The sequence below is a fragment of the Drechmeria coniospora genome, chromosome 02 (genome assembly GCF_001625195.1).
Source record: "Drechmeria coniospora strain ARSEF 6962 chromosome 02, whole genome shotgun sequence".
In the NCBI taxonomy this organism is placed as follows: domain Eukaryota; kingdom Fungi; phylum Ascomycota; class Sordariomycetes; order Hypocreales; family Ophiocordycipitaceae; genus Drechmeria; species Drechmeria coniospora.
Genome location: NC_054390.1, coordinates 6,764,102 through 6,781,721, shown reverse-complemented (window position 1 = coordinate 6,781,721; position 17,620 = coordinate 6,764,102). Strand labels below are relative to the sequence as shown.

General features: G+C 59.4%; 8 protein-coding genes across 8 annotated transcripts; 5 read left to right on the top strand and 3 right to left on the bottom strand.

Moving 5' to 3' along the window:
- Positions 1-1,200: 1,200 nt before the first annotated feature.
- DCS_04978 (uncharacterized protein) lies at positions 1,201-1,909 on the bottom strand (the record flags this gene model as incomplete). Its single annotated transcript, XM_040802284.1, has 2 exons — positions 1,201-1,385; positions 1,477-1,909. The coding sequence occupies 2 exons, from the start codon at positions 1,907-1,909 to the stop codon at positions 1,201-1,203; spliced, it is 618 nt and encodes a 205-aa protein (XP_040657317.1).
- Positions 1,910-2,491: 582 nt separating this feature from the next.
- On the top strand, positions 2,492-2,975 carry DCS_04977 (uncharacterized protein; the record flags this gene model as incomplete). The annotated part of the gene is made up of 2 exons (XM_040802283.1): positions 2,492-2,494; positions 2,571-2,975. The coding sequence occupies 2 exons, from the start codon at positions 2,492-2,494 to the stop codon at positions 2,973-2,975; spliced, it is 408 nt and encodes a 135-aa protein (XP_040657316.1).
- Positions 2,976-4,437: 1,462 nt separating this feature from the next.
- Positions 4,438-8,181, top strand: DCS_04976 (uncharacterized protein; the record flags this gene model as incomplete). Its single annotated transcript, XM_040802282.1, has 2 exons — positions 4,438-7,682; positions 7,965-8,181. 2 exons carry the CDS (start codon positions 4,438-4,440, stop codon positions 8,179-8,181), a joined length of 3,462 nt encoding a protein of 1,153 aa, XP_040657315.1.
- Positions 8,182-8,821: 640 nt separating this feature from the next.
- DCS_04975 (uncharacterized protein) lies at positions 8,822-9,560 on the top strand (the record flags this gene model as incomplete). Its single annotated transcript, XM_040802281.1, has 3 exons — positions 8,822-9,068; positions 9,151-9,394; positions 9,494-9,560. 3 exons carry the CDS (start codon positions 8,822-8,824, stop codon positions 9,558-9,560), a joined length of 558 nt encoding a protein of 185 aa, XP_040657314.1.
- A 433-nt stretch (positions 9,561-9,993) lies between these two features.
- On the bottom strand, positions 9,994-11,612 carry DCS_04974 (inner membrane translocase subunit tim-50; the record flags this gene model as incomplete). The annotated part of the gene is made up of 2 exons (XM_040802280.1): positions 9,994-10,605; positions 10,662-11,612. The coding sequence occupies 2 exons, from the start codon at positions 11,610-11,612 to the stop codon at positions 9,994-9,996; spliced, it is 1,563 nt and encodes a 520-aa protein (XP_040657313.1).
- Positions 11,613-12,570: 958 nt separating this feature from the next.
- DCS_04973 (uncharacterized protein) lies at positions 12,571-13,440 on the top strand (the record flags this gene model as incomplete). The annotated part of the gene is made up of 1 exon (XM_040802279.1): positions 12,571-13,440. One exon carries the CDS (start codon positions 12,571-12,573, stop codon positions 13,438-13,440), a length of 870 nt encoding a protein of 289 aa, XP_040657312.1.
- A 498-nt stretch (positions 13,441-13,938) lies between these two features.
- Positions 13,939-14,451, bottom strand: DCS_04972 (uncharacterized protein; the record flags this gene model as incomplete). The annotated part of the gene is made up of 1 exon (XM_040802278.1): positions 13,939-14,451. One exon carries the CDS (start codon positions 14,449-14,451, stop codon positions 13,939-13,941), a length of 513 nt encoding a protein of 170 aa, XP_040657311.1.
- Positions 14,452-16,031: 1,580 nt separating this feature from the next.
- Positions 16,032-17,554, top strand: DCS_04971 (PDI protein A prpA; the record flags this gene model as incomplete). The annotated part of the gene is made up of 2 exons (XM_040802277.1): positions 16,032-16,175; positions 16,262-17,554. 2 exons carry the CDS (start codon positions 16,032-16,034, stop codon positions 17,552-17,554), a joined length of 1,437 nt encoding a protein of 478 aa, XP_040657310.1.
- Positions 17,555-17,620: the final 66 nt, after the last annotated feature.

Below are 17,620 nucleotides of genomic sequence, written 5' to 3'. Positions count from 1 at the left end.
TTGGGCAGTACGTAATTACGTAATCATAGGTGTGATTAGTTGTACGGAGTGGAGTTTCAGTGTTGATATCTTGGGTGTACTGTACGGAGTACGGAGTACGGATACGGAGTACGGAGTGCAAGCATAGTAAGTTGGCAGTGTTATTGCCATACGAGTAATACTCCGTAGGACTGTGGGTATCAGTGATGCAGCGGAGGCACAGGTACGGGTGCGAATACAGTATTACATGTACATGTGCGAACAAGTACAACAAGTACGGAGTACAAGTACAGAGTCCAGCAGGCTTACTTGCATGTATTTACAGTACTTGTTCGTACCCATCTATGCAGGTGTGAATCATCATTTGCGCTACGCGCCTGTGTCTCCGAAACGGTGTGCAGTCCAGGTGGCAGGTTTCAAAAGATGGCCCGATCTCGAGGCCGATGACCGGACCGTTGTTTTCCATCCCTCTGACGGCCGAGGATTGCGCGTACCAACCTGCATCATCGGCCCGGCATGTCAACATGAACTGCCAGCCATCACCTGACCGGCGTATCCATGCAGCTTACCCGCCGGCATGCTCTCTCGTACATGTAGATGTACTTGCTTGGAGGTAAGTACTGTAAGTGTAAGTACTGTAAGTATACCTGCACAAGGATGGGGCATGCAAGTACTCCGTACAACTGCTCCGTGCTTGCATCTACAGCATTACTGTACTCCGTACTAACATAATATTACCTAGTAAGAACAACGCACGTGAGCGTACTCCGTACAGACTACGGTAATAATAAACCGTATGCTCCGCACATCAGTATCGTATCGTGCTGTGCATGTATTACAGCAAGCACGCCCATGGACGGCTCGCATGGCATCGGCGGATCAGTACCACCCATTACCAGGTATGCAAGCACACGAGTACACACATCTGCCCATGCGCATACCGTACTTGCGGCATGTGCGTGCAATTGCTACTAGGGCTACGGAGCGTATGCTGTGTGCGTAGCATATGCTGCTGTGTGCGTAGCGTCTGCTGCCCGTGTACATGCGTGCAGGCTCGAGCGTCGTGGGCGGCTGGTGCGTTGCCTCAACCCATCCGTACCTGATTGTCACCTCCTCGTCGGGAGGCCATGGCGGTCGAGAGGTGCGGCCGAAAGCTCATGCCGATTGCATTCCCGACCCCCGCCGTCGTCGCTTCGCGGCTCGGCCACGTCGGCCGGTCCGTCATGGTTCGTCATGTCGCCCGGCCACCTCCGTCGTCTGACCGCCGAGCCGACGTCGGACGAGCTCGACGTAGCCTATCGGTCGACCGCGGGCCAAGCCGACGAGATCTTGCACCCCGCCGTAGCCGAGGCCGAAAAGGAGTCCGACCCGAGCGGTCCGAGCGGCCGTCGAGAGCGAAAAGCCATCTGCACGATTCACCCAGCGTCAGCGGATGACATCAACCAACCTCGACCACCAACCACCGCCAGGTCCGGACGGTGGGTGAGCGAGACGTACGCCAGAGGGAAAAGGCGCCCGCGACGCTGAGCGTCGCCACGACCGTCGAGAACATGTCGCTCGCGCCCCGGCAGCTGTCGACCGTGCTCTCGAGCGAGAGGGCCATCAAGGTCCAGAAGCCCGTCCTGGCCGCCATGCGGAAGCCCTCGCGGATGCCGCCCTGCATGGCGTGGTAGTTTTTGGTCTTGTGGTAAAAGTACCAGCCCGCCGTCGAGTCGGGCATCTTGTGCGCGTGCTCGGCCCGGAACCGAAGCTGCGCCGTCTGACCGCCCTGGAGCGCGCCGAGCGTCAGCCCGACGACGGCCGACGAGAGCGAGCCGAGCAGCACCCGTCCGGGCGTCGCCGTGCCGAGGCGCGGGTGCCGCTCGGAGCGTGGTGCGCCGCTCGCATCCGTCGCCTCGTCCGATTGCGCGGCCGTTGATGCTGATGCCATGGCCGCTGCTGGTGCCGATGCTGCCGACATCGCCCTGATGCCGAGTCGAGATTTCCCAGACGACACACGAGCTACCTGTTCACTGCGACAAGGTGCAGCATGGCGCGACGGCCGTGAGCGCTGTGCCTCGTCCGACGAGCCGTTTGTGCACGCTCCCTGAGGTGGTGGCGGTGGTGGTGGTGAAGTTGTCTGGCGAGCTGAAGAAATATCCGTGTGCCGTCGCAGTCGAATTCGCGGGGCCGGTGAGAAACTGGCCGTGAGCGTAAAGTACTTAAGTAATACATACTGTACATGCACAGTACGAGAAAGACGGTCGTGCCACCTCCGGGAGCGCCGTACAGTGAGTACTTATGTAGTACAGTGCGGCGTGCGAAGAATCGATTGTGCGCACAGCCCAGTCCTCAACGCGCTCGCACGTGATGTCGCGCTTCCTCATCCTCGTCACTCAGCCTCTCGTCCCTCGTCCTCGTCCTCGTCCTCGTCCCTCGTCCCTCGTCCCTCGACTGACCCTCGACTTCGACCTTGGGGAGAGATAGCGTCTCTCCGTGCACGAAATACCAACGGCCTGGGCCTGACAAGAAAATGGTACGTTTGCACCGCGCATCCCCTTGCCCTGCGCTGACTGTCGGCTACCCGGGTTTGCTAACCGGTGGGTCGTCAGTCGGTCGACGAGGCTCACCTCTCGGTGCGCTTCAAGCACGGCATCCACACCATCTATCTCTTCGTCGACGCCCTCGCGCCCTTTTCCGCCGTCACCGAGGAGCTTGTCGGCCTGCTGAGGGAGCGATACCCCGCCGGCCTGACCACCTCCGTCGCGCCGCCCAAGCAGACGGTCGTCCCCGCCGACGCCAAGCTCGCCTACGCCGTCCTCGCCGTCCCCAACGAGCCGGCCAAGGGGTGGAGGAGGCTCAAGGTGGGCGAGGACGAGGCCCACACGCCGACCAAGTGCGGCTTGAAGAACAACAGCATCGTTGCCTTTGCCGTGCTCGCCGACGACGCCGACGACGCCACCTTTGAGGTTGAGTGGCCTCAGGAGGACGACGACGTCTACGAGCAGGGAAACTGAGCCTTGACCTGTCGGCGACCCGTCCGCTCACGTGCTCGACGACGCCGATACGGTCGATTGCCGGCCGTAGAGTTGACTCTTGGCCGAGTGTTGGCACCGTGTGGGCTGCAGGCGATCGTCGGCGTACCGACCGTCCTGCGCCGCCGAGCTTCCCTCGTCATCGAGACGGCGCAGGCTGCGGGGCCCATGTACCTATTTCAGATCTTGCCTCTCCGAACCGGTGGGTAAATGTTGGTTGGTGTCGCGAGGCGGTTGATATTGCGCGCACGGCGTTGCTGCCTCGTCGGCCTGCCGCTTGGGATTATGCACAGCATTTGTTCAGTTACGTGACGACGAGATGTAAGCCGGACATGACGGTCGATTGGATCGACCGAGCTTCGTCACCGCCAACATGATCATGCGCCATTTTTTTGCCCATGATACTCTTGAGATGACGACGGATTTGGCCGAAACCTGGACGGCTTGCTGTACAGGGTTGTTGGTCAGCGGCGAGCCGCTGCGGAATCGCCGTTAAAGCAAAGCTAGTACATGGCCTGTACTATGGCACACGCAGCGACGGCACCGGCACCCGCAATGCGACACAGCGAGAGCGGGCTAGATATCACTTGCAAGTAAACTGAAGTGTACAACCATGTCACTAATATTAAGAATGTCTACAGTATGTGCGTAAGTACTGCTCCGCATGCAAGTACTAGTTGTACAGCAAGTACACTCAAGAACTCGTAAGAAAGTACAACACAAGTATACAGTAGGCGTCTTGTTGTACAGTAGGCGTCTTGCTGTACAGTAGGCGTCTTGCTGTACAGCAGGTGTCTTGCAGTACAGTAGGTGTCTTGCAGTACAGTAGGTGTCTTGCTGTACAGCAGGTGTCTTGCAGTACAGTAGGTGTCTTGCAGTACAGTAGGTGTCCAAGAAGTCCAGCGGGTTTTCAAGTTGGCACTGACACCAGCCGTGGGGTGGGTGGCCCATTAATCCTGTCCACCCTGGTTCTGGGATGCTTGTGCCCATGTTTGACTGGCCAGACAGCTTGACGTCTTGCTGCTCACTGGTGACGTTGCTCCCGCAATGGCCTTTTTGCGGGATGCTTCGCGTCTCTACGCCGTCGAGGCTCGCGATTCAACACTTCCTTTCCGACTCCACTTCATCAATAAAATGATACGAATACGGATAATACTGTTGGTAAGACATTGGGATTCGAAAATAGGATTGACGGAAATTACTGAAAATGCATCGTGTCAAGTTCCATTCCCAGCGGCCCGGGACCATCGCCGGATTAAGCTTGAAACCTACATGACTAAGCGGCCAACTTTCCAGATCGACCTCACTCTCCCCCCCCCCCCCCCCTCTCTCCTCGTCCTCTTCAGTTTCATTTCCCCTCGGATTCACGCGGCAGCCTCCGTCGTTGCTCAAGGCCGAAAGGACGCACGTCTCAGCAGGCAACGATACACATGCGGTAGGCCACATGTTGATTGCGGCTCATCTCCGCCATGGCTTGCGCCTTATGGTGCCCCTGGCGATGGCCTGCACCGTCTACCTCTACCTCTACCCCGTCTTCAGCGGATGTGCCTTTCCCGTCGAGTCGAGGGATCCCCGAGAGGCCTTTGACGAGCTCAAGAAGCTGCACTGGCCCTTTGCCGGCCACGATGACGCCGCCGCGCTGCCCACCAAGCTCGCGCCCTTTCGGCTCCTCGCTCTCGGCGACCCTCAGCTCGAAGGTGACACGTCGATCCCGACGGCCTACCTCGGCGTCATGCCGCACGTCTGGAGCCTCGCGAGGCACTTGACCTTCCAGACGGAGCTCATCTCCCTGCGCGATCGCGTCCGCATGGTGCTGCACGACGGCATCGACATCTTCCTCGAGGACGTGCCGAATCTGCTGGAGTCGATCCGCAAGCGCTTCGACCTCCTTGGCAACGACTTCTACCTCGCCCACATTTACCGAACGCTGCACTGGTGGACGCGCCCGACGCACGTCTCCATTCTCGGCGACCTTCTCGGGAGCCAGTGGATCGAGGACGACGAGTTCGACAGAAGGGGTGAGCGCTATTGGAACCGCACCTTTCGCGGTGGCGAGAGGTTACCCGACGAGGTAGCCCTGTACCCGACCCGCGAGTACAACATCTCGGGCCGGCTGGACGGCTCGCTCCATGAGCAGGTCTGGGCTCGGAGGATACTCAACGTCGCGGGCAACCACGACATCGGATACGCCGGAGATCTCACGCCCGAGCGCCTCGACCGATTCGAGCGCGTCTTTGGCAAGGCAAACTACGAGCTGCGATTCGACCTTCCCTTGTCCGATGCCGAGGGCAAGGGAAAGGCTGAGGCGGAGGGCGGGAGCGATGTCGACCCGTCGGCCAGTGACGACGCCGGGATGGACGGCGCCGAGAAGGTCACCGCCGGGACGGACGATGCCATTCACAACAATGCCGTTTATGATGAGCCCGTCAACGACGATGCTATCAACAATGACGCCGAGCAGGGTAATGCCGTTAATAACAACGCTGAGAATAGTAATGCCGACAAGGACGAAGCCGTGCATGGCGACGTCGTGGTGGAGAATACCGACAACGTCAACGCTGAGGGCGACAACGCCGTGCATGGCGACGTCGTGGTTGATACTACCGAGAACGTCAACGCTGAGAGCGACAACGCCGTCACTGACAACGCCGAGAAGGACCAAGCCGATAATGGCGACGTCGTGGTTGATGATATCGAGAAGATCAATGCCGAGGACGACAACGCCGTCAACGACAACAGTATCGTCAATGACAACGCCGTCATCGATAACGCTGCTAGTACCAATGCCATCAACGAGAATGCCGCCGACGACAATACGGTCAACGAGAATGCGGTCAACGACAATGCTATCAACGACAATGCTATCAACGACAATACGGTCAACGAGAATGCGGTCAACGAGAATGCTGTCGGCGACAATATGGTCAACGAGAACGGCGTCAACGAGAACAGCGTCAACGAGAATGCGGTCAACGAGAATGCCATCAACGACTATACGGTCAATGAGAACGCTGTCAACGACAATGCGGTCAACGACAATGCTATCAACGATAATACGGTCAATGAGAACGCCGTCAACGATAACGCCGTCAACGACAATACTGTCAACGAGAACTCCGTCAACGAGAATGCCGTGAACGAAAATACGGTCAACGAGAATACGGTCAACGAGAATGCTATCAACGACAACGCTATCAACGACAATACGGTCAACGAGAATGCCATCAACGACAATACGGTCAACGAGAACGCCGTCAACGAAAACGGCGTCAACGACAATACGGCCAACGAGAATGCCATCAACGACAATACGGTCAACGAGAACGCCGTCAACGATAACGGCGTCAACGACAATGTCGTCAACGAGAATGCTGTCAACGACAACGTCGTCAACGAGCATGCTGTCAACCACAATACGGTCAACGAGAACGGCGTCTATGAGAACGGCGTCTACGAGAATGCCGTCAACGACAATGCCATAAACGACTATGCGGTCAATGAAAACGCCGTCAACGACAACGCCGTCAACGACAACGCCGTCAACGAAAACGCCGCCAATGACTACGCCGTCAACAACGTCGTTCATGAAAACGCCGAGGAGACCGACGATACCCGGCTCCCGCCCCAGATTCGGGTCGTCGTCCTCAACGACATGAACCTCGACACGCCCGCCAAGAGCCAGAAGTTGCAGGATGCGACTTACAAGTTCATCAACGCCATCATCTCCACCTCGGCCCAGGTCGGCAAGAAGGGTCTCTTCACCCTCGTCCTGACACACATTCCCCTTTACAAGCGCGAGGGTGTCTGCGTCGACGCCCCCTTTTTTGACTTTCACACGCACGAGGACGGAGGAGGCGTCAAGGAGCAGTACTTGCTGAGCTCCGACGCCAGCAAGGGATTCCTCGAGGGCATCTACGGCGTCAGCGGGGACCCGACCGCACCGGGCCTTGGCCTGGGGCGCAGCGGCCTCGTCATCAATGGCCATGACCACGAGGGCTGCGACACCTACCACTTCATCAACCAGACCAACGGCACGACCGCCAGCGAGCGCTCCTGGGAGGCCGTGCGGTGGCGGGATGCCCAAACCAGCAACCTGCTGGGTCAGCACATGATCCCCGGCCGGCGCGAGATCACCGTCCGCAGCATGATGGGCGACTACGGCGGCAACGCGGGCCTGCTCAGCATGTGGTTCAACCAGACCACCTGGGAGTGGGAGTACGAGTACGTCGACTGCCCGCTGGGGCGCCAGCACTTCTGGTGGCTTACCCACTTCCTCGTCCTCGGCGTATTCTTGCTCGCCATCCTCTACGCCGCCATCACGGCGCTCGAGGCCAAGGGCTTCGACGTCGACGCCTCCGTCTTCCGAGCCGTTCGCTGGCTTCGAAACGGCCTCGAAGAGTTGAGCCGAAGGCGCATTGAGGTGCGCATTCGCGTCGTTGAGCGACAGTCCAAGGGAGGGAGCCGGCCGAAGAAGGGAAGCTCGCCGAAGAAGGGCGATTCGACGGAGAAGGGCAGTTCGACAAAGGAGGGCAGTTCGTCCAAAAGAGGCAAGCCGTCCAAGGGGGCCAGGTCGACCAAGGAGGGGAGCCTGCCCAAAGAGGAGAGCTCGTCCAAGGAAGGGAGCTCGTTCAAAGGGGGCAACCTGCCCAAGGGGAGAGTGGTCCAGATCAAGAGCGAGGGAGGGGCAACGTGACGCTGGATGGGTGGCTGGATGGATTGGTGGGGATGATGTATGTATAGTGGATGGACAGATGGATGTGTGTTTGGATAGACGGTGCATGCAGTCTAGCGGGAAGATCTTTGGGATCGGGCGGTCGAGTACCGTTGTCCTGTTTGCATGGATCCGGCCTCTTTGTTTGCTAACAAGGCCCGAAGATGAATCGAGGGCGACGCGATGCGCCGGCGACCATGAATCGCGTGGCATGTATATATACATGTACTTTTGGTGACCACGTACTAATCTTGAACCAGAGAAGCAGGCTCCTTTGTTTCTTGCCGTCGCATGGACGGCATCTCTGACGCAGATGCAAGCGATGCAGTACGGCAGCTCGAGTGCGTCCTTGGTGTCACGCGCGGACGTATCGCCGAGGGCCTCGCGATCAGGTCGTCGTACCACCCGCCACCCGTCTCGCCTGTCAAGAATCCCCAACCAAGAGACGAGGCCGAGGCGCCTGTGGACGCTGTCTGAGCGACCTAGATGGTGAGGATTCTCGGAAAGCGAGATGTCACTGCGCCTGCTGCTAGTTTCAACGCGCCGTGACGTGGTACTGGATGAATGATCAGGAGGTGAGCTGCTTGCTCGGCGGGCGTACGAGTGCGGTATGCAAAGGAGAGTGGAGGGTTTGTGTGGAAGAGGTGAGTGATGCCTTGTGCTGGACACAGGATAAGCAAAGTATAAGAGTCGACTCGATGTTGTTGTGGCCAGTTTCGAGTCCAAACATCCATCGCGCTCGACAGACAAGACAAGACAAGGCAAGGCAAGACAACCACGACACCACGAAAGCAGGGTCAACACCTCAAGGATGGCAGACGCAAATAACTACCTCTCACTGCTCGCCCTGCAGTTTGTACTTCTCATGACGGTGACCTTTTCCTCCCCCGTCCTGGCGGCGCCGAGACCGCCCAACTCGACTTGCGTCTCCTCCCCCGTATCATCGGCATCACGCGCCGTCGACTGTACCAGGGGCGGCATGTGCGACTGCACTCACATCCCGGACAAGAACAGCGAAGAGTACGAGTCCTGCATCAACGGCTGGTTCCTGATAATGGTTCTTCTGCTGATGGGTTTCGTCACTCCATAGGTATTTTCAGTGCGTGACGAGTCCGGAATGCGAACACTGCTGGATCACCGTGTCGGCGACGACGATGACGGCGACGATGACGACGACCACGACCACGACCACGACCACGACTACGATCACGATCACTCATCTACCACCCAAGGCTTCATCTTATTCATCTCACATCTCTGCTCAACCATTCTATACTTCGTCCGCTGCGTTGTGGTCGTCCTGGCACCTGTCTTCACTCCCTCCGACGTCCCCCTCCCCCTCCTACAAACCGTCGTCACTCCCCGTAACAGATTTCGGAACCCTTCCGCCGGGAACGTACACTGTATCGGCGAGCAACATCACATCTACCATTGTTGTGCCCACAGAAGACATGGTCGAAAGTGCTAGCAACAGCTCGCCCGGCAGTCTCACCACCGTCGTCCGTACAGAAGTCATGACCATCAAGCCGCCTCCCTCATACACGACACGCCCTTTTACAACAGGGCTTCCCTCCGTCCCCTTCACCGTCGAATTTCCCGAACCCTCAAATGCTGAGGATGGGGAAAAGAAACGTTGTGCTGCTCTCTGCGACTGCGCCCGTGATGGTTCCGACGAGGACGCCTTGCTCGAGTCAGTCTTGCGTCCGGACCGTACCCCTTTTCGCGTCCTGACTGACAAAAGTATATGAACAAAAAGCTACGACAAGTGCTGCTCTGATTGTCTTTCAAGGGTATACACTTGGATGAGCCATCCCCTGTTGGTCGCCACATCCACCAAGGAGCCCCGTCCCAAGTAGAAGACGTCAAGGCTCGATAGCAGAGCCGCATCTCTCCGCTGCTCTGACAACACTAGGGACAAATCCGACGACAGAAGTGGATGATGCACGGAAAGATGAGCTTGCCCGACAGATCCATTGTGCGCTCACGAATACTGAATGGAACGGCGATGAAACAAAGAGATGACAACGGCGGGGAAGCGATGACGGGAGAACAGGAAGAGAACTGAACGCCCTGGATTGACTGACTATCGGCCATTGCAAGCCCAGGGCACCAGGGCGGACCCTTCTCTCAACGAAAATGGAGCCAGTGATTCCTACCTAATATACAAGCGACGGGTCGACAGACGATGTCCATCCACCTCGACGCAAAATGAAAAAAAAAAAACCGCCGTATATCATCCATGCAGTGCTAGTCGTAGAGTGTACAGTCGAGCGGAGTGATTATACTATACTAGGCCTTCTTCTCGTCATGGGGGCCGAACAAGCCTCCAAAGGAGCCGACCATGCTGCTCATGGCCTCCTTCTGGGCCTTTTCCATGGCCACCTTCTCCTCCTGCAGCCACTTCTCGCCGTTCTCGCGCACCTCCTTCTCCAGGAGCTCGTAGTTGCGCTGGCCACGCTCGCGGGCGAGGTCCTGCAGCATCTTGCCCTGGGCAAACGCCTCGCTCGGGTTCTGCTCCCCCTCGGGCGACATGGTCATGCTCATGTTGGCCGGCTTCAGGCCGAGGAGGTTGCCGAGGGCACCCATGCCGGAGGGCTTCGAGTGCTTCGACTTGTGCGTCTCGAGCTGCTTGTTGAACTCCTTGCGCGCGATGGCCTCGCGGCGGGCGAATTCGGTGGGGATGTGCTTGCCGTCAAAGGACTTGATGACCTTGCGCACGTCGTCGTACTGCATGGTGTGGATGTACTCGAGGAAAGGGATGAGGCCGACGAGGTCGGTGTCCTTGGGCTCGCCCTTCCAGGGGTCGAGGATGATGGCGTTTTCCGGCTGCTTGCGGACGTTGCTGGCCTTGGTGTCGATGACGATGACTTTGCTGAGGTCGCGGTTGAGGTAGGAGAGATCCTGACTCGTTAGCCGTCGGCGCCGATTCGGGAGGACGAGGCCGAGGCGCGGCTCACCTTGACAATCTCGCCGTCCTCAAACTTTGTCGCTTCGCGATAGAGCGGCCACATGATGAAGCGGAAGGGATCGAGCTTGCGGACGAGCGGCTCGCCGATGCCAAAGGGGACGGTGGTGAAGAGGACGAGCTCGTAGTACTGGCTCAGGTATCGGACAAAGTAGTCCATGCCCGGTCGCTTCGCCACGCGCCAGCCGTGCTCGCGGCTCCACTCGCTGTGGACGAGGAGATCCTCGAGGCTGAGGCATAGCGTGTACGGCCGCTCGAAGCTCGGGTCGGGGTCGGGCAGAAGCTTGTCAAAGGCCGGATCCTGGTAGTAGGAGACGGACTCGGACATGCGAGCGTTGGCGCGCTGCCACCACAGGGAGGGGCTCCAGCCGTTGGGCACGTCGGCGTGGCGGTCGGCCTCGATGGCATCCTCCCAGTCGCGGCCCATATAGAGAAGGGAAAAGGAGGCGCCGCCGGCGGTGGCGAGGAGGAGGAAGCGGGTCCACCAGCGGCGATTGCGCTCGCTCGACGAGACGTACGAGTCGCGACGGCCGCGACGACGGTCCGAGTCTTGCTCGGCGACCTCCTCGAGCGCCGAGGGCGACGAGGGACCGGCCTTGCCTGCCAGCTCTTGCTCGATAGTCGAGGGGATGCCCTGCGTCAGGTCGGGGAGCTTGTGGAAGGGTATTTGCTCCGACTCGGCGCTTTCGTGTCCGGGAGCATCCTCCTTGGCGGCCTCCTTGGGAGCTGCCTTGGAAGGAGCATCGCTGGAAGCACCCTTGGCGGGCTCGTTGGTCGAAGCTTGCCGCTGCGTGAACGAGGAGGTCTTCTTTTGTCGGTGCGCGTACGTCCGGATCCAAGGGGAGATGGATGCGGCACGGGGGGATCGAAAAACGGGTGCGGCCGGTCGTGACAGACGGGTCGACGCCGTGGCCAGCCGGGCACTGGCCACTCTCGAGAACATCTTTGCGTGGCCAGTCGGTCGACGGAGCAGGCGGAGTGGGTGGAGGGCGGAGGCTTCGCTGGCAGATGGGAGCGGATGGATGGATCAGTTGTGCATGCTGGAGGCTCGAACCAGTTGCGTGCTGAAGCCGTCTTCACCCAATTCACTTTGATTGGAAGTGGGTAGATGGGGAAAAGAGTGGAAGGAAGTTGGCAGCTGGGATGGATGGCATGACGATATGGAACTTGGAGTAGCAGCCGACGTTCCTGGCACAGACGAGGACAAGCTACGAAGGCCTGAAATTTTCGGACGGTAGATTAACCGGAGTTGTTGCGGGAGACCCCAGGACGCCGCCTGCCCGACATCGGCCACGTGACCAATTGGCACTCGCCACAGTGGGGGGACGGTTGCGCCACATCATGGCCGACTGTGGCAGTTGCGTGTCGATCGCCAACGACCAGCACGCATCCACCTCATACAGCATTCCAACTCCCTGCGAGCGTGACCATCTCTCATCCCCCCGACCCTCTCCTCCGATTAGCCTTCATCTTCGCCTTCGATTCCCTCCTCTACCTCTACTTCTCCTCCGCAGTGTCGTCCCTGCACTCTACCAATCTCATCGTCCCGACAAGAACCAGAAACCGCACAGGTCTGCGCAGGATGCCTGCGGCCTTCTAGAGAGTCGTCTCGCCGTTCCGCAACGTCGCCATGGAACAACCTTCTGGGCGCCTTCTCGTTGCCCGGGACACGCCTCAACTGCCTGCCTACCTTTGAAGGAGCCTGAACTGCTTCTGCGCCCTCCACGAGTCAACCCTTCTCGCGCCGCGACGGTGAGGGAAGCGACCTGATCCCAGTCTCCCGCCACCGCCCTACCAACCCACGGCCAGCCGCATCGCCCAAGACGAACCCGCGCCGCGTCATGGCACGACGACCCGTCAAAACGCCGGCATCTCGCCTAGTTCTTCGCACGTACTCGGCGATGCCGCAACAACCTGCCCCGACGGCTGCGAGCGCGGCTTCCTCGCTGCCCGTGTCCGAGGACGACGTCGACAAGATTGCCATCGCTTCGTTGACGCTCGACACCCAGCTGATCCCACTTCGGAAAGCCCGGCGCGTGCCCGTCGAGCCGTTCCCATTCCTCCACCTGCCATCGGAACTGCGGGTCAAGGTTTACGAGTACTACTTTGCCAGCATCGACCCGGTCCTCGACCTCGGCCCCGACAACTACAAGCGCATCCACAAACGCCTAGGCCTCATGCGCACCTGCAAGCAGGTCCACGCCGAGGCCTCGCATCTCTTCTACAGCTCCCGCACCTTTCGCATCTTTCCCACCCACCCGGGCCGCTACTTCAAGTCCAAGAAGCCGCTGCTGGCCCGCCTCCACGCCAGCCAGCGCCGGCTCGTCACCTCGCTCGAGCTGCGCCTAGGTCCTGGTTGGAACGCGCCGCCTAAGGGTTGGGTCGTGAACGACGCGCTCGGCCTGCAGGACTGCATCGCCCTCCGCACCTTGCGCGTCTTTGTCGAGTGCGACCCCAGCGACGCCGCCATCAAGGGTTGGGTCCGGTCCGACGGCTTCTACGAGACGTTCTGCTGCACCCTGCTCGCCAACGTCCTCGACGGGCTCCCGGCTGTCGACGCCGTCGAGTTTGACGCCTGGAAGAGCGTCAAGAAGTCGGGCAACATGATGCGAGGCCTGCTCGACGTCGTCTCCCGCGCGAACCTTGTCCTCCGCTGGGGGCCCGAACGTGGCTGGACCGAGGCCGACGAGCCGGCCGGCACCGCCGTCGTCTTTGCCGTGGACGACATTCCCATCCAGGGTTATTCCTCAAATATGCTGGTCGTGGCATAGAATCCTGATGTGGCATATAATGCTGGCGTAAAGTCATGGCCTGCCTGGGAAACGATCCTTGACGATTGCATGATGACTTCTTTTGCGATCCGTACTTTGCCCTTCAATACACTACTCTCTTTTCTCACGAGTGCGAAGCCCCCTTCAGAGCACGCCCATGTCCCTGCTCAGTAGCGTAGCAAGCCTCGGTATCGCCGCACACCAGTGTCCATGGCTCCGGTGGCCCCTCGTCGCTTGGGTTCGAGCGTAGCTTCCGCATCCGAAATGGAGCCTCTTCCCTTTCGCTTCCTTCGCTGCCCTGACCGCCACCACCGTGCTTTCTCCAAGCATCTTCTGATCTGCTCTTCGACCACGCATGCCGGTAGATGGCCTGTCGGGGACTTTGTGTCCAATCGACGGGGACTCTGCCATCATACGGAGCATGCATCACATGGCTCGCTCCGCAGCCGTGGTTCACTTGGCCGTCAAGTCCGTCTGTAGCTTCGGCGTTGGCATGTCTCATGGTTGGCTCCCCAGAACGGCCAGCGCATTCCGCAGCTCCTGGATCGCCGTCGGAACGTCCTCAAAGTTCAGGGCGGAAATGGCAAACTTGGCGTGCTTCTGCGCCTGATTGATATCCTTGTAATGCCTCGCCGTCGTTGCGGATGCGGCTGCGGGCGATGGCGGGGGGATGGCCGCCGGTGTCACGGGGGGGGGAGTCCACGCCGGAGGTTGGGCGGCCGCTGAGGGCTCGGTTGGAGGCGGCACGAACTGCCTGGGAGCGGCCGTAGGCGTCTGGGATGGCGGTTGGAGAGGGATCTGGTCGCTCGGGGGAAAGGTCGGTCCAAGCGGCGACCTCGTGGACGGGCTGGGTTGCTTCATCGGTGAAGCGACCGACGGCTCGAAGGGCGCCGACGAGCCGGCCGTGGACCGTATCGTCTGCGGCGGAGCAGCGCTCTCCCCGGCGTCTGGCGCATCCTCGACGCTCGCGGGCTGTGGAAGGAGCGGTGCGTCGGTGGACGGGCTCAGCATCGGCTCGTCCTCGCCCCTCGTCGGCTGCGTCGACGGTTGGGGGTTTGATTCGTTCGGATCGGTGCCCTCGCGGATGGCCTTGAGGATCCGCGCCGCATTCCACTTGGCAAACTTGATCTTTTGCACAGTCTCCGCGTCAGGCGAGCCCCATACGTGGGCGAGGTCGAAGAAGGTGGCGGCGGCGTCGAACGTGTCGGCCGTCTGCCTGCCGTTGGGACCCGACTCTGGTCAGCGACAACGGCTTACAGTGGTCCTCTGCCGGCCAGGTGCCGAAGGGACAGGCTTGCCTCGTCACCTTGTTCGCCCGCAGCGTCCTCTCGGCTCGCTCAAACGTCTCCTGGGCGAACTGCTCGACGTAGGCTTGGCCGGCATCGTTGTCGACGATGGCGTCGTCGTCGGCCCGCTCCGCCTTTGTCGCCTCGAGCCGTTCGATGAGAGCTTTTGTGTACTGAAAGGTGTCGTCGTCGGACGTGTGCAGGCTCTTGCCCACGATCTGATTCACGGCATGGTACTCGCCTGCCTCTGCCGGCCTCAGCTTTTGTTACGAGCAAGATGGGGGGGGGGAGACGTACACCAGTAGGAGATGGCGGGCTTGATGGCCCGCAGCTGGTTGGCACGGTTGATGAACCGGCTGACCTCGGGGATCTTGAGCGTTGATGGAAGCGGCTCGGCCATGGTTGGTCGTCAAGCTGCGCGTGGTGAAGGCGTGCGTAGGCCCCGTCCGACGCTGGAGCTGGACGATGATGCTGTGCAGGCCAGGTCGCGCGTGAGGGATGTTGCCGTGTAACCTGGTACGAGGACTCGAGAACCAAGTTGACTGCCTTCATGTACAAATACTGAAGGTAGGTGACAGGAACATGTATTACTCCGTACTTAAGTACAGTTGATAAAAATTACTATAGTAGGTACTGGTACAGAGTACTTACAGGGCAAGTACTTGGGTATGCCGGCCGCAACCGCTCGTACAACTAATACTGTACATTACTCTATAGGTTCCTAGTACTCGTACTCTGTGACACTGTCGAGCCGTTCGAGGTAGTAACAAGTGCGGAGCACGGACTAAGTACTGATACTTCAGTACTCCGTGCATGTACATTAATACCTGCACTTGGTTGTAAGTTCAAGTAAGTACTTACTTACTTAACAGTGCGTACGGATAAGTACTTGTACCCCGACACTTGGTATGGAGAGCGACATTGGCCGAGGCATCGGCTCTGGTTGCTGCGCCAAACTCCTCCGCTGGTTCTCAGGTACGGGAACTGGTAATACAGGCACCTCCTCAGCTCACGCCACGGTGGCTGCCTGCAAAATTTCCACCAACCACGGCGACCTGCCCCCCTGTAATACAGGGTCGCCCCCCATCCGTAGTGACAGCGGCAACGTTGATGCATTAATAATATGCCGAACCACCCCCTCGCCACATACCGTGGCCTCTTCATCAGGACATCATCACCGCAAACACAGCTTCTGCTGGGCCGTGAGAACCTCTCACCCCCCTCCCCACGTCGCCGCCTCGAAAGAGAGAAGAGAAATCGATAGTCAGTTTGCAGGTTGGGATTGCAACCATCCTTCGTGTCGATATGCATCACCCCACTCTAGCCGTGGTCGCGGCCGTCCTGGCCGCGTTTCCCGCCGAGGCCATGTACGCCAAAAGCTCGCCGGTGCTGCAGGTCAATGGCGGCAAGTCGTTCAACAGGCTGATCCGGGACTCGAACTACACGACGGTACGTGGCAGGTAGTATCTGTCAAGGGCATGGACGCTGTCATTGAAAGATGGATTCTGACGCTGACACCTACCGGCTGCTCCTAGATTGTCGAGTTCTACGCCCCCTGGTGTGGACATTGCAAGAACCTCAAGCCTGCCTACGAAAAGGCAGCACGCAACCTCGAAGGCCTTGCTAATGTCGCTGCCGTCGACTGCGACGACGAGGCGAACAAGAAGCTCTGCAGCGACCACGGCGTCGAAGGCTTCCCCACCCTCAAGGTGATTCGCCCCTCCAAGAAAGCTGGCGGTTTCCCCGTCATCGATGACTACCAGGGACCTCGGACCGCTACGGGAATCACCGAGGTTGTCGCCTCCAAAATCAATAATTTCGTCGTCCGCGTCACCGACAATGAGCTTGCCACCTTCCTCGCCAGTGACGGTCCCAAGGCCATCCTCTTCACGGAAAAGGGCAAGACAAGCGCGCTGCTGAAGAGTGTCGCCATAGACTTCCTCGACGTCATTTCGGTCGGACAAGTTCGGCACAAAGACAAGGAGTCGGTGGCAAAGTATGGCATTGAAAAGTTCCCTACGCTCATCCTCATCCACGGCGGCAAGACGACGACGTACGACGGAGAGCTGAAGAAGAAGGAGATTGTCCAGTTCCTCTCGCAGGCTGGCCAGCCTCACCCGGATCCCAGGTCCGTCAAGGCGGACGCGAGCGACAAGAGCAAGAGCAAGGCCAAGAGCAAGGCCAAGCCCGCGAAGAGCCCCGAGGCTGAAAAGGCCGAGCCCGAAGATGCCGAGGCGGAAAATTCGTCCCAGGATTCCGCCGACGGCGAACCCAAGGCCGCACCAACCCCCGAGGTGATCCCGATCCCCATCGTCACTGAAAAGGCGGGGCTCGTGGAAAAGTGTCTTCAGCGCAAATCGACGACGTGCGTCCTGGCCCTCGCGCCTCCCGAGACGTCCGAGAATGGCGAGAAGGCATTCGCATCCCTGTCCCAGCTCAACACCAAGTACATCCAGGGACATCGACATCTATTCCCCCTCCTTTCCATCCCTGGAGACTTGGATGGGCTGAAGCCGTTGAAGGAGTCTCTCGGGCTCAGCGCCGACGTCGAGGTCATCGCCCTCAACGTCCGTCGCGGATGGTGGAGACGCTACGACGGCGACTTTGGTGTCCTGAGCGTCGAGAACTGGATCGACGCCATTCGGATGGGCGAGGGCGAGAAGAAGAAGCTACCGGAGGGCATGTTCGGCGCCGACGAGGCTGAGTCGACGACAGGTTCGACGGATGGCGAGAGCCAAGGCGGCGCCGATGCCGATGCCAAGGTGGAGAAGGAGGAGGCGCCCGAGAAGGAAGAGGCGCCCGAGAAGGTGGCACACGAGGAGCTTTAGTCTTCTGTTAGCATATGACAAGGACCTGCAGCGGTGAAAAACAAATACACACAAGCCTGTGCTGAA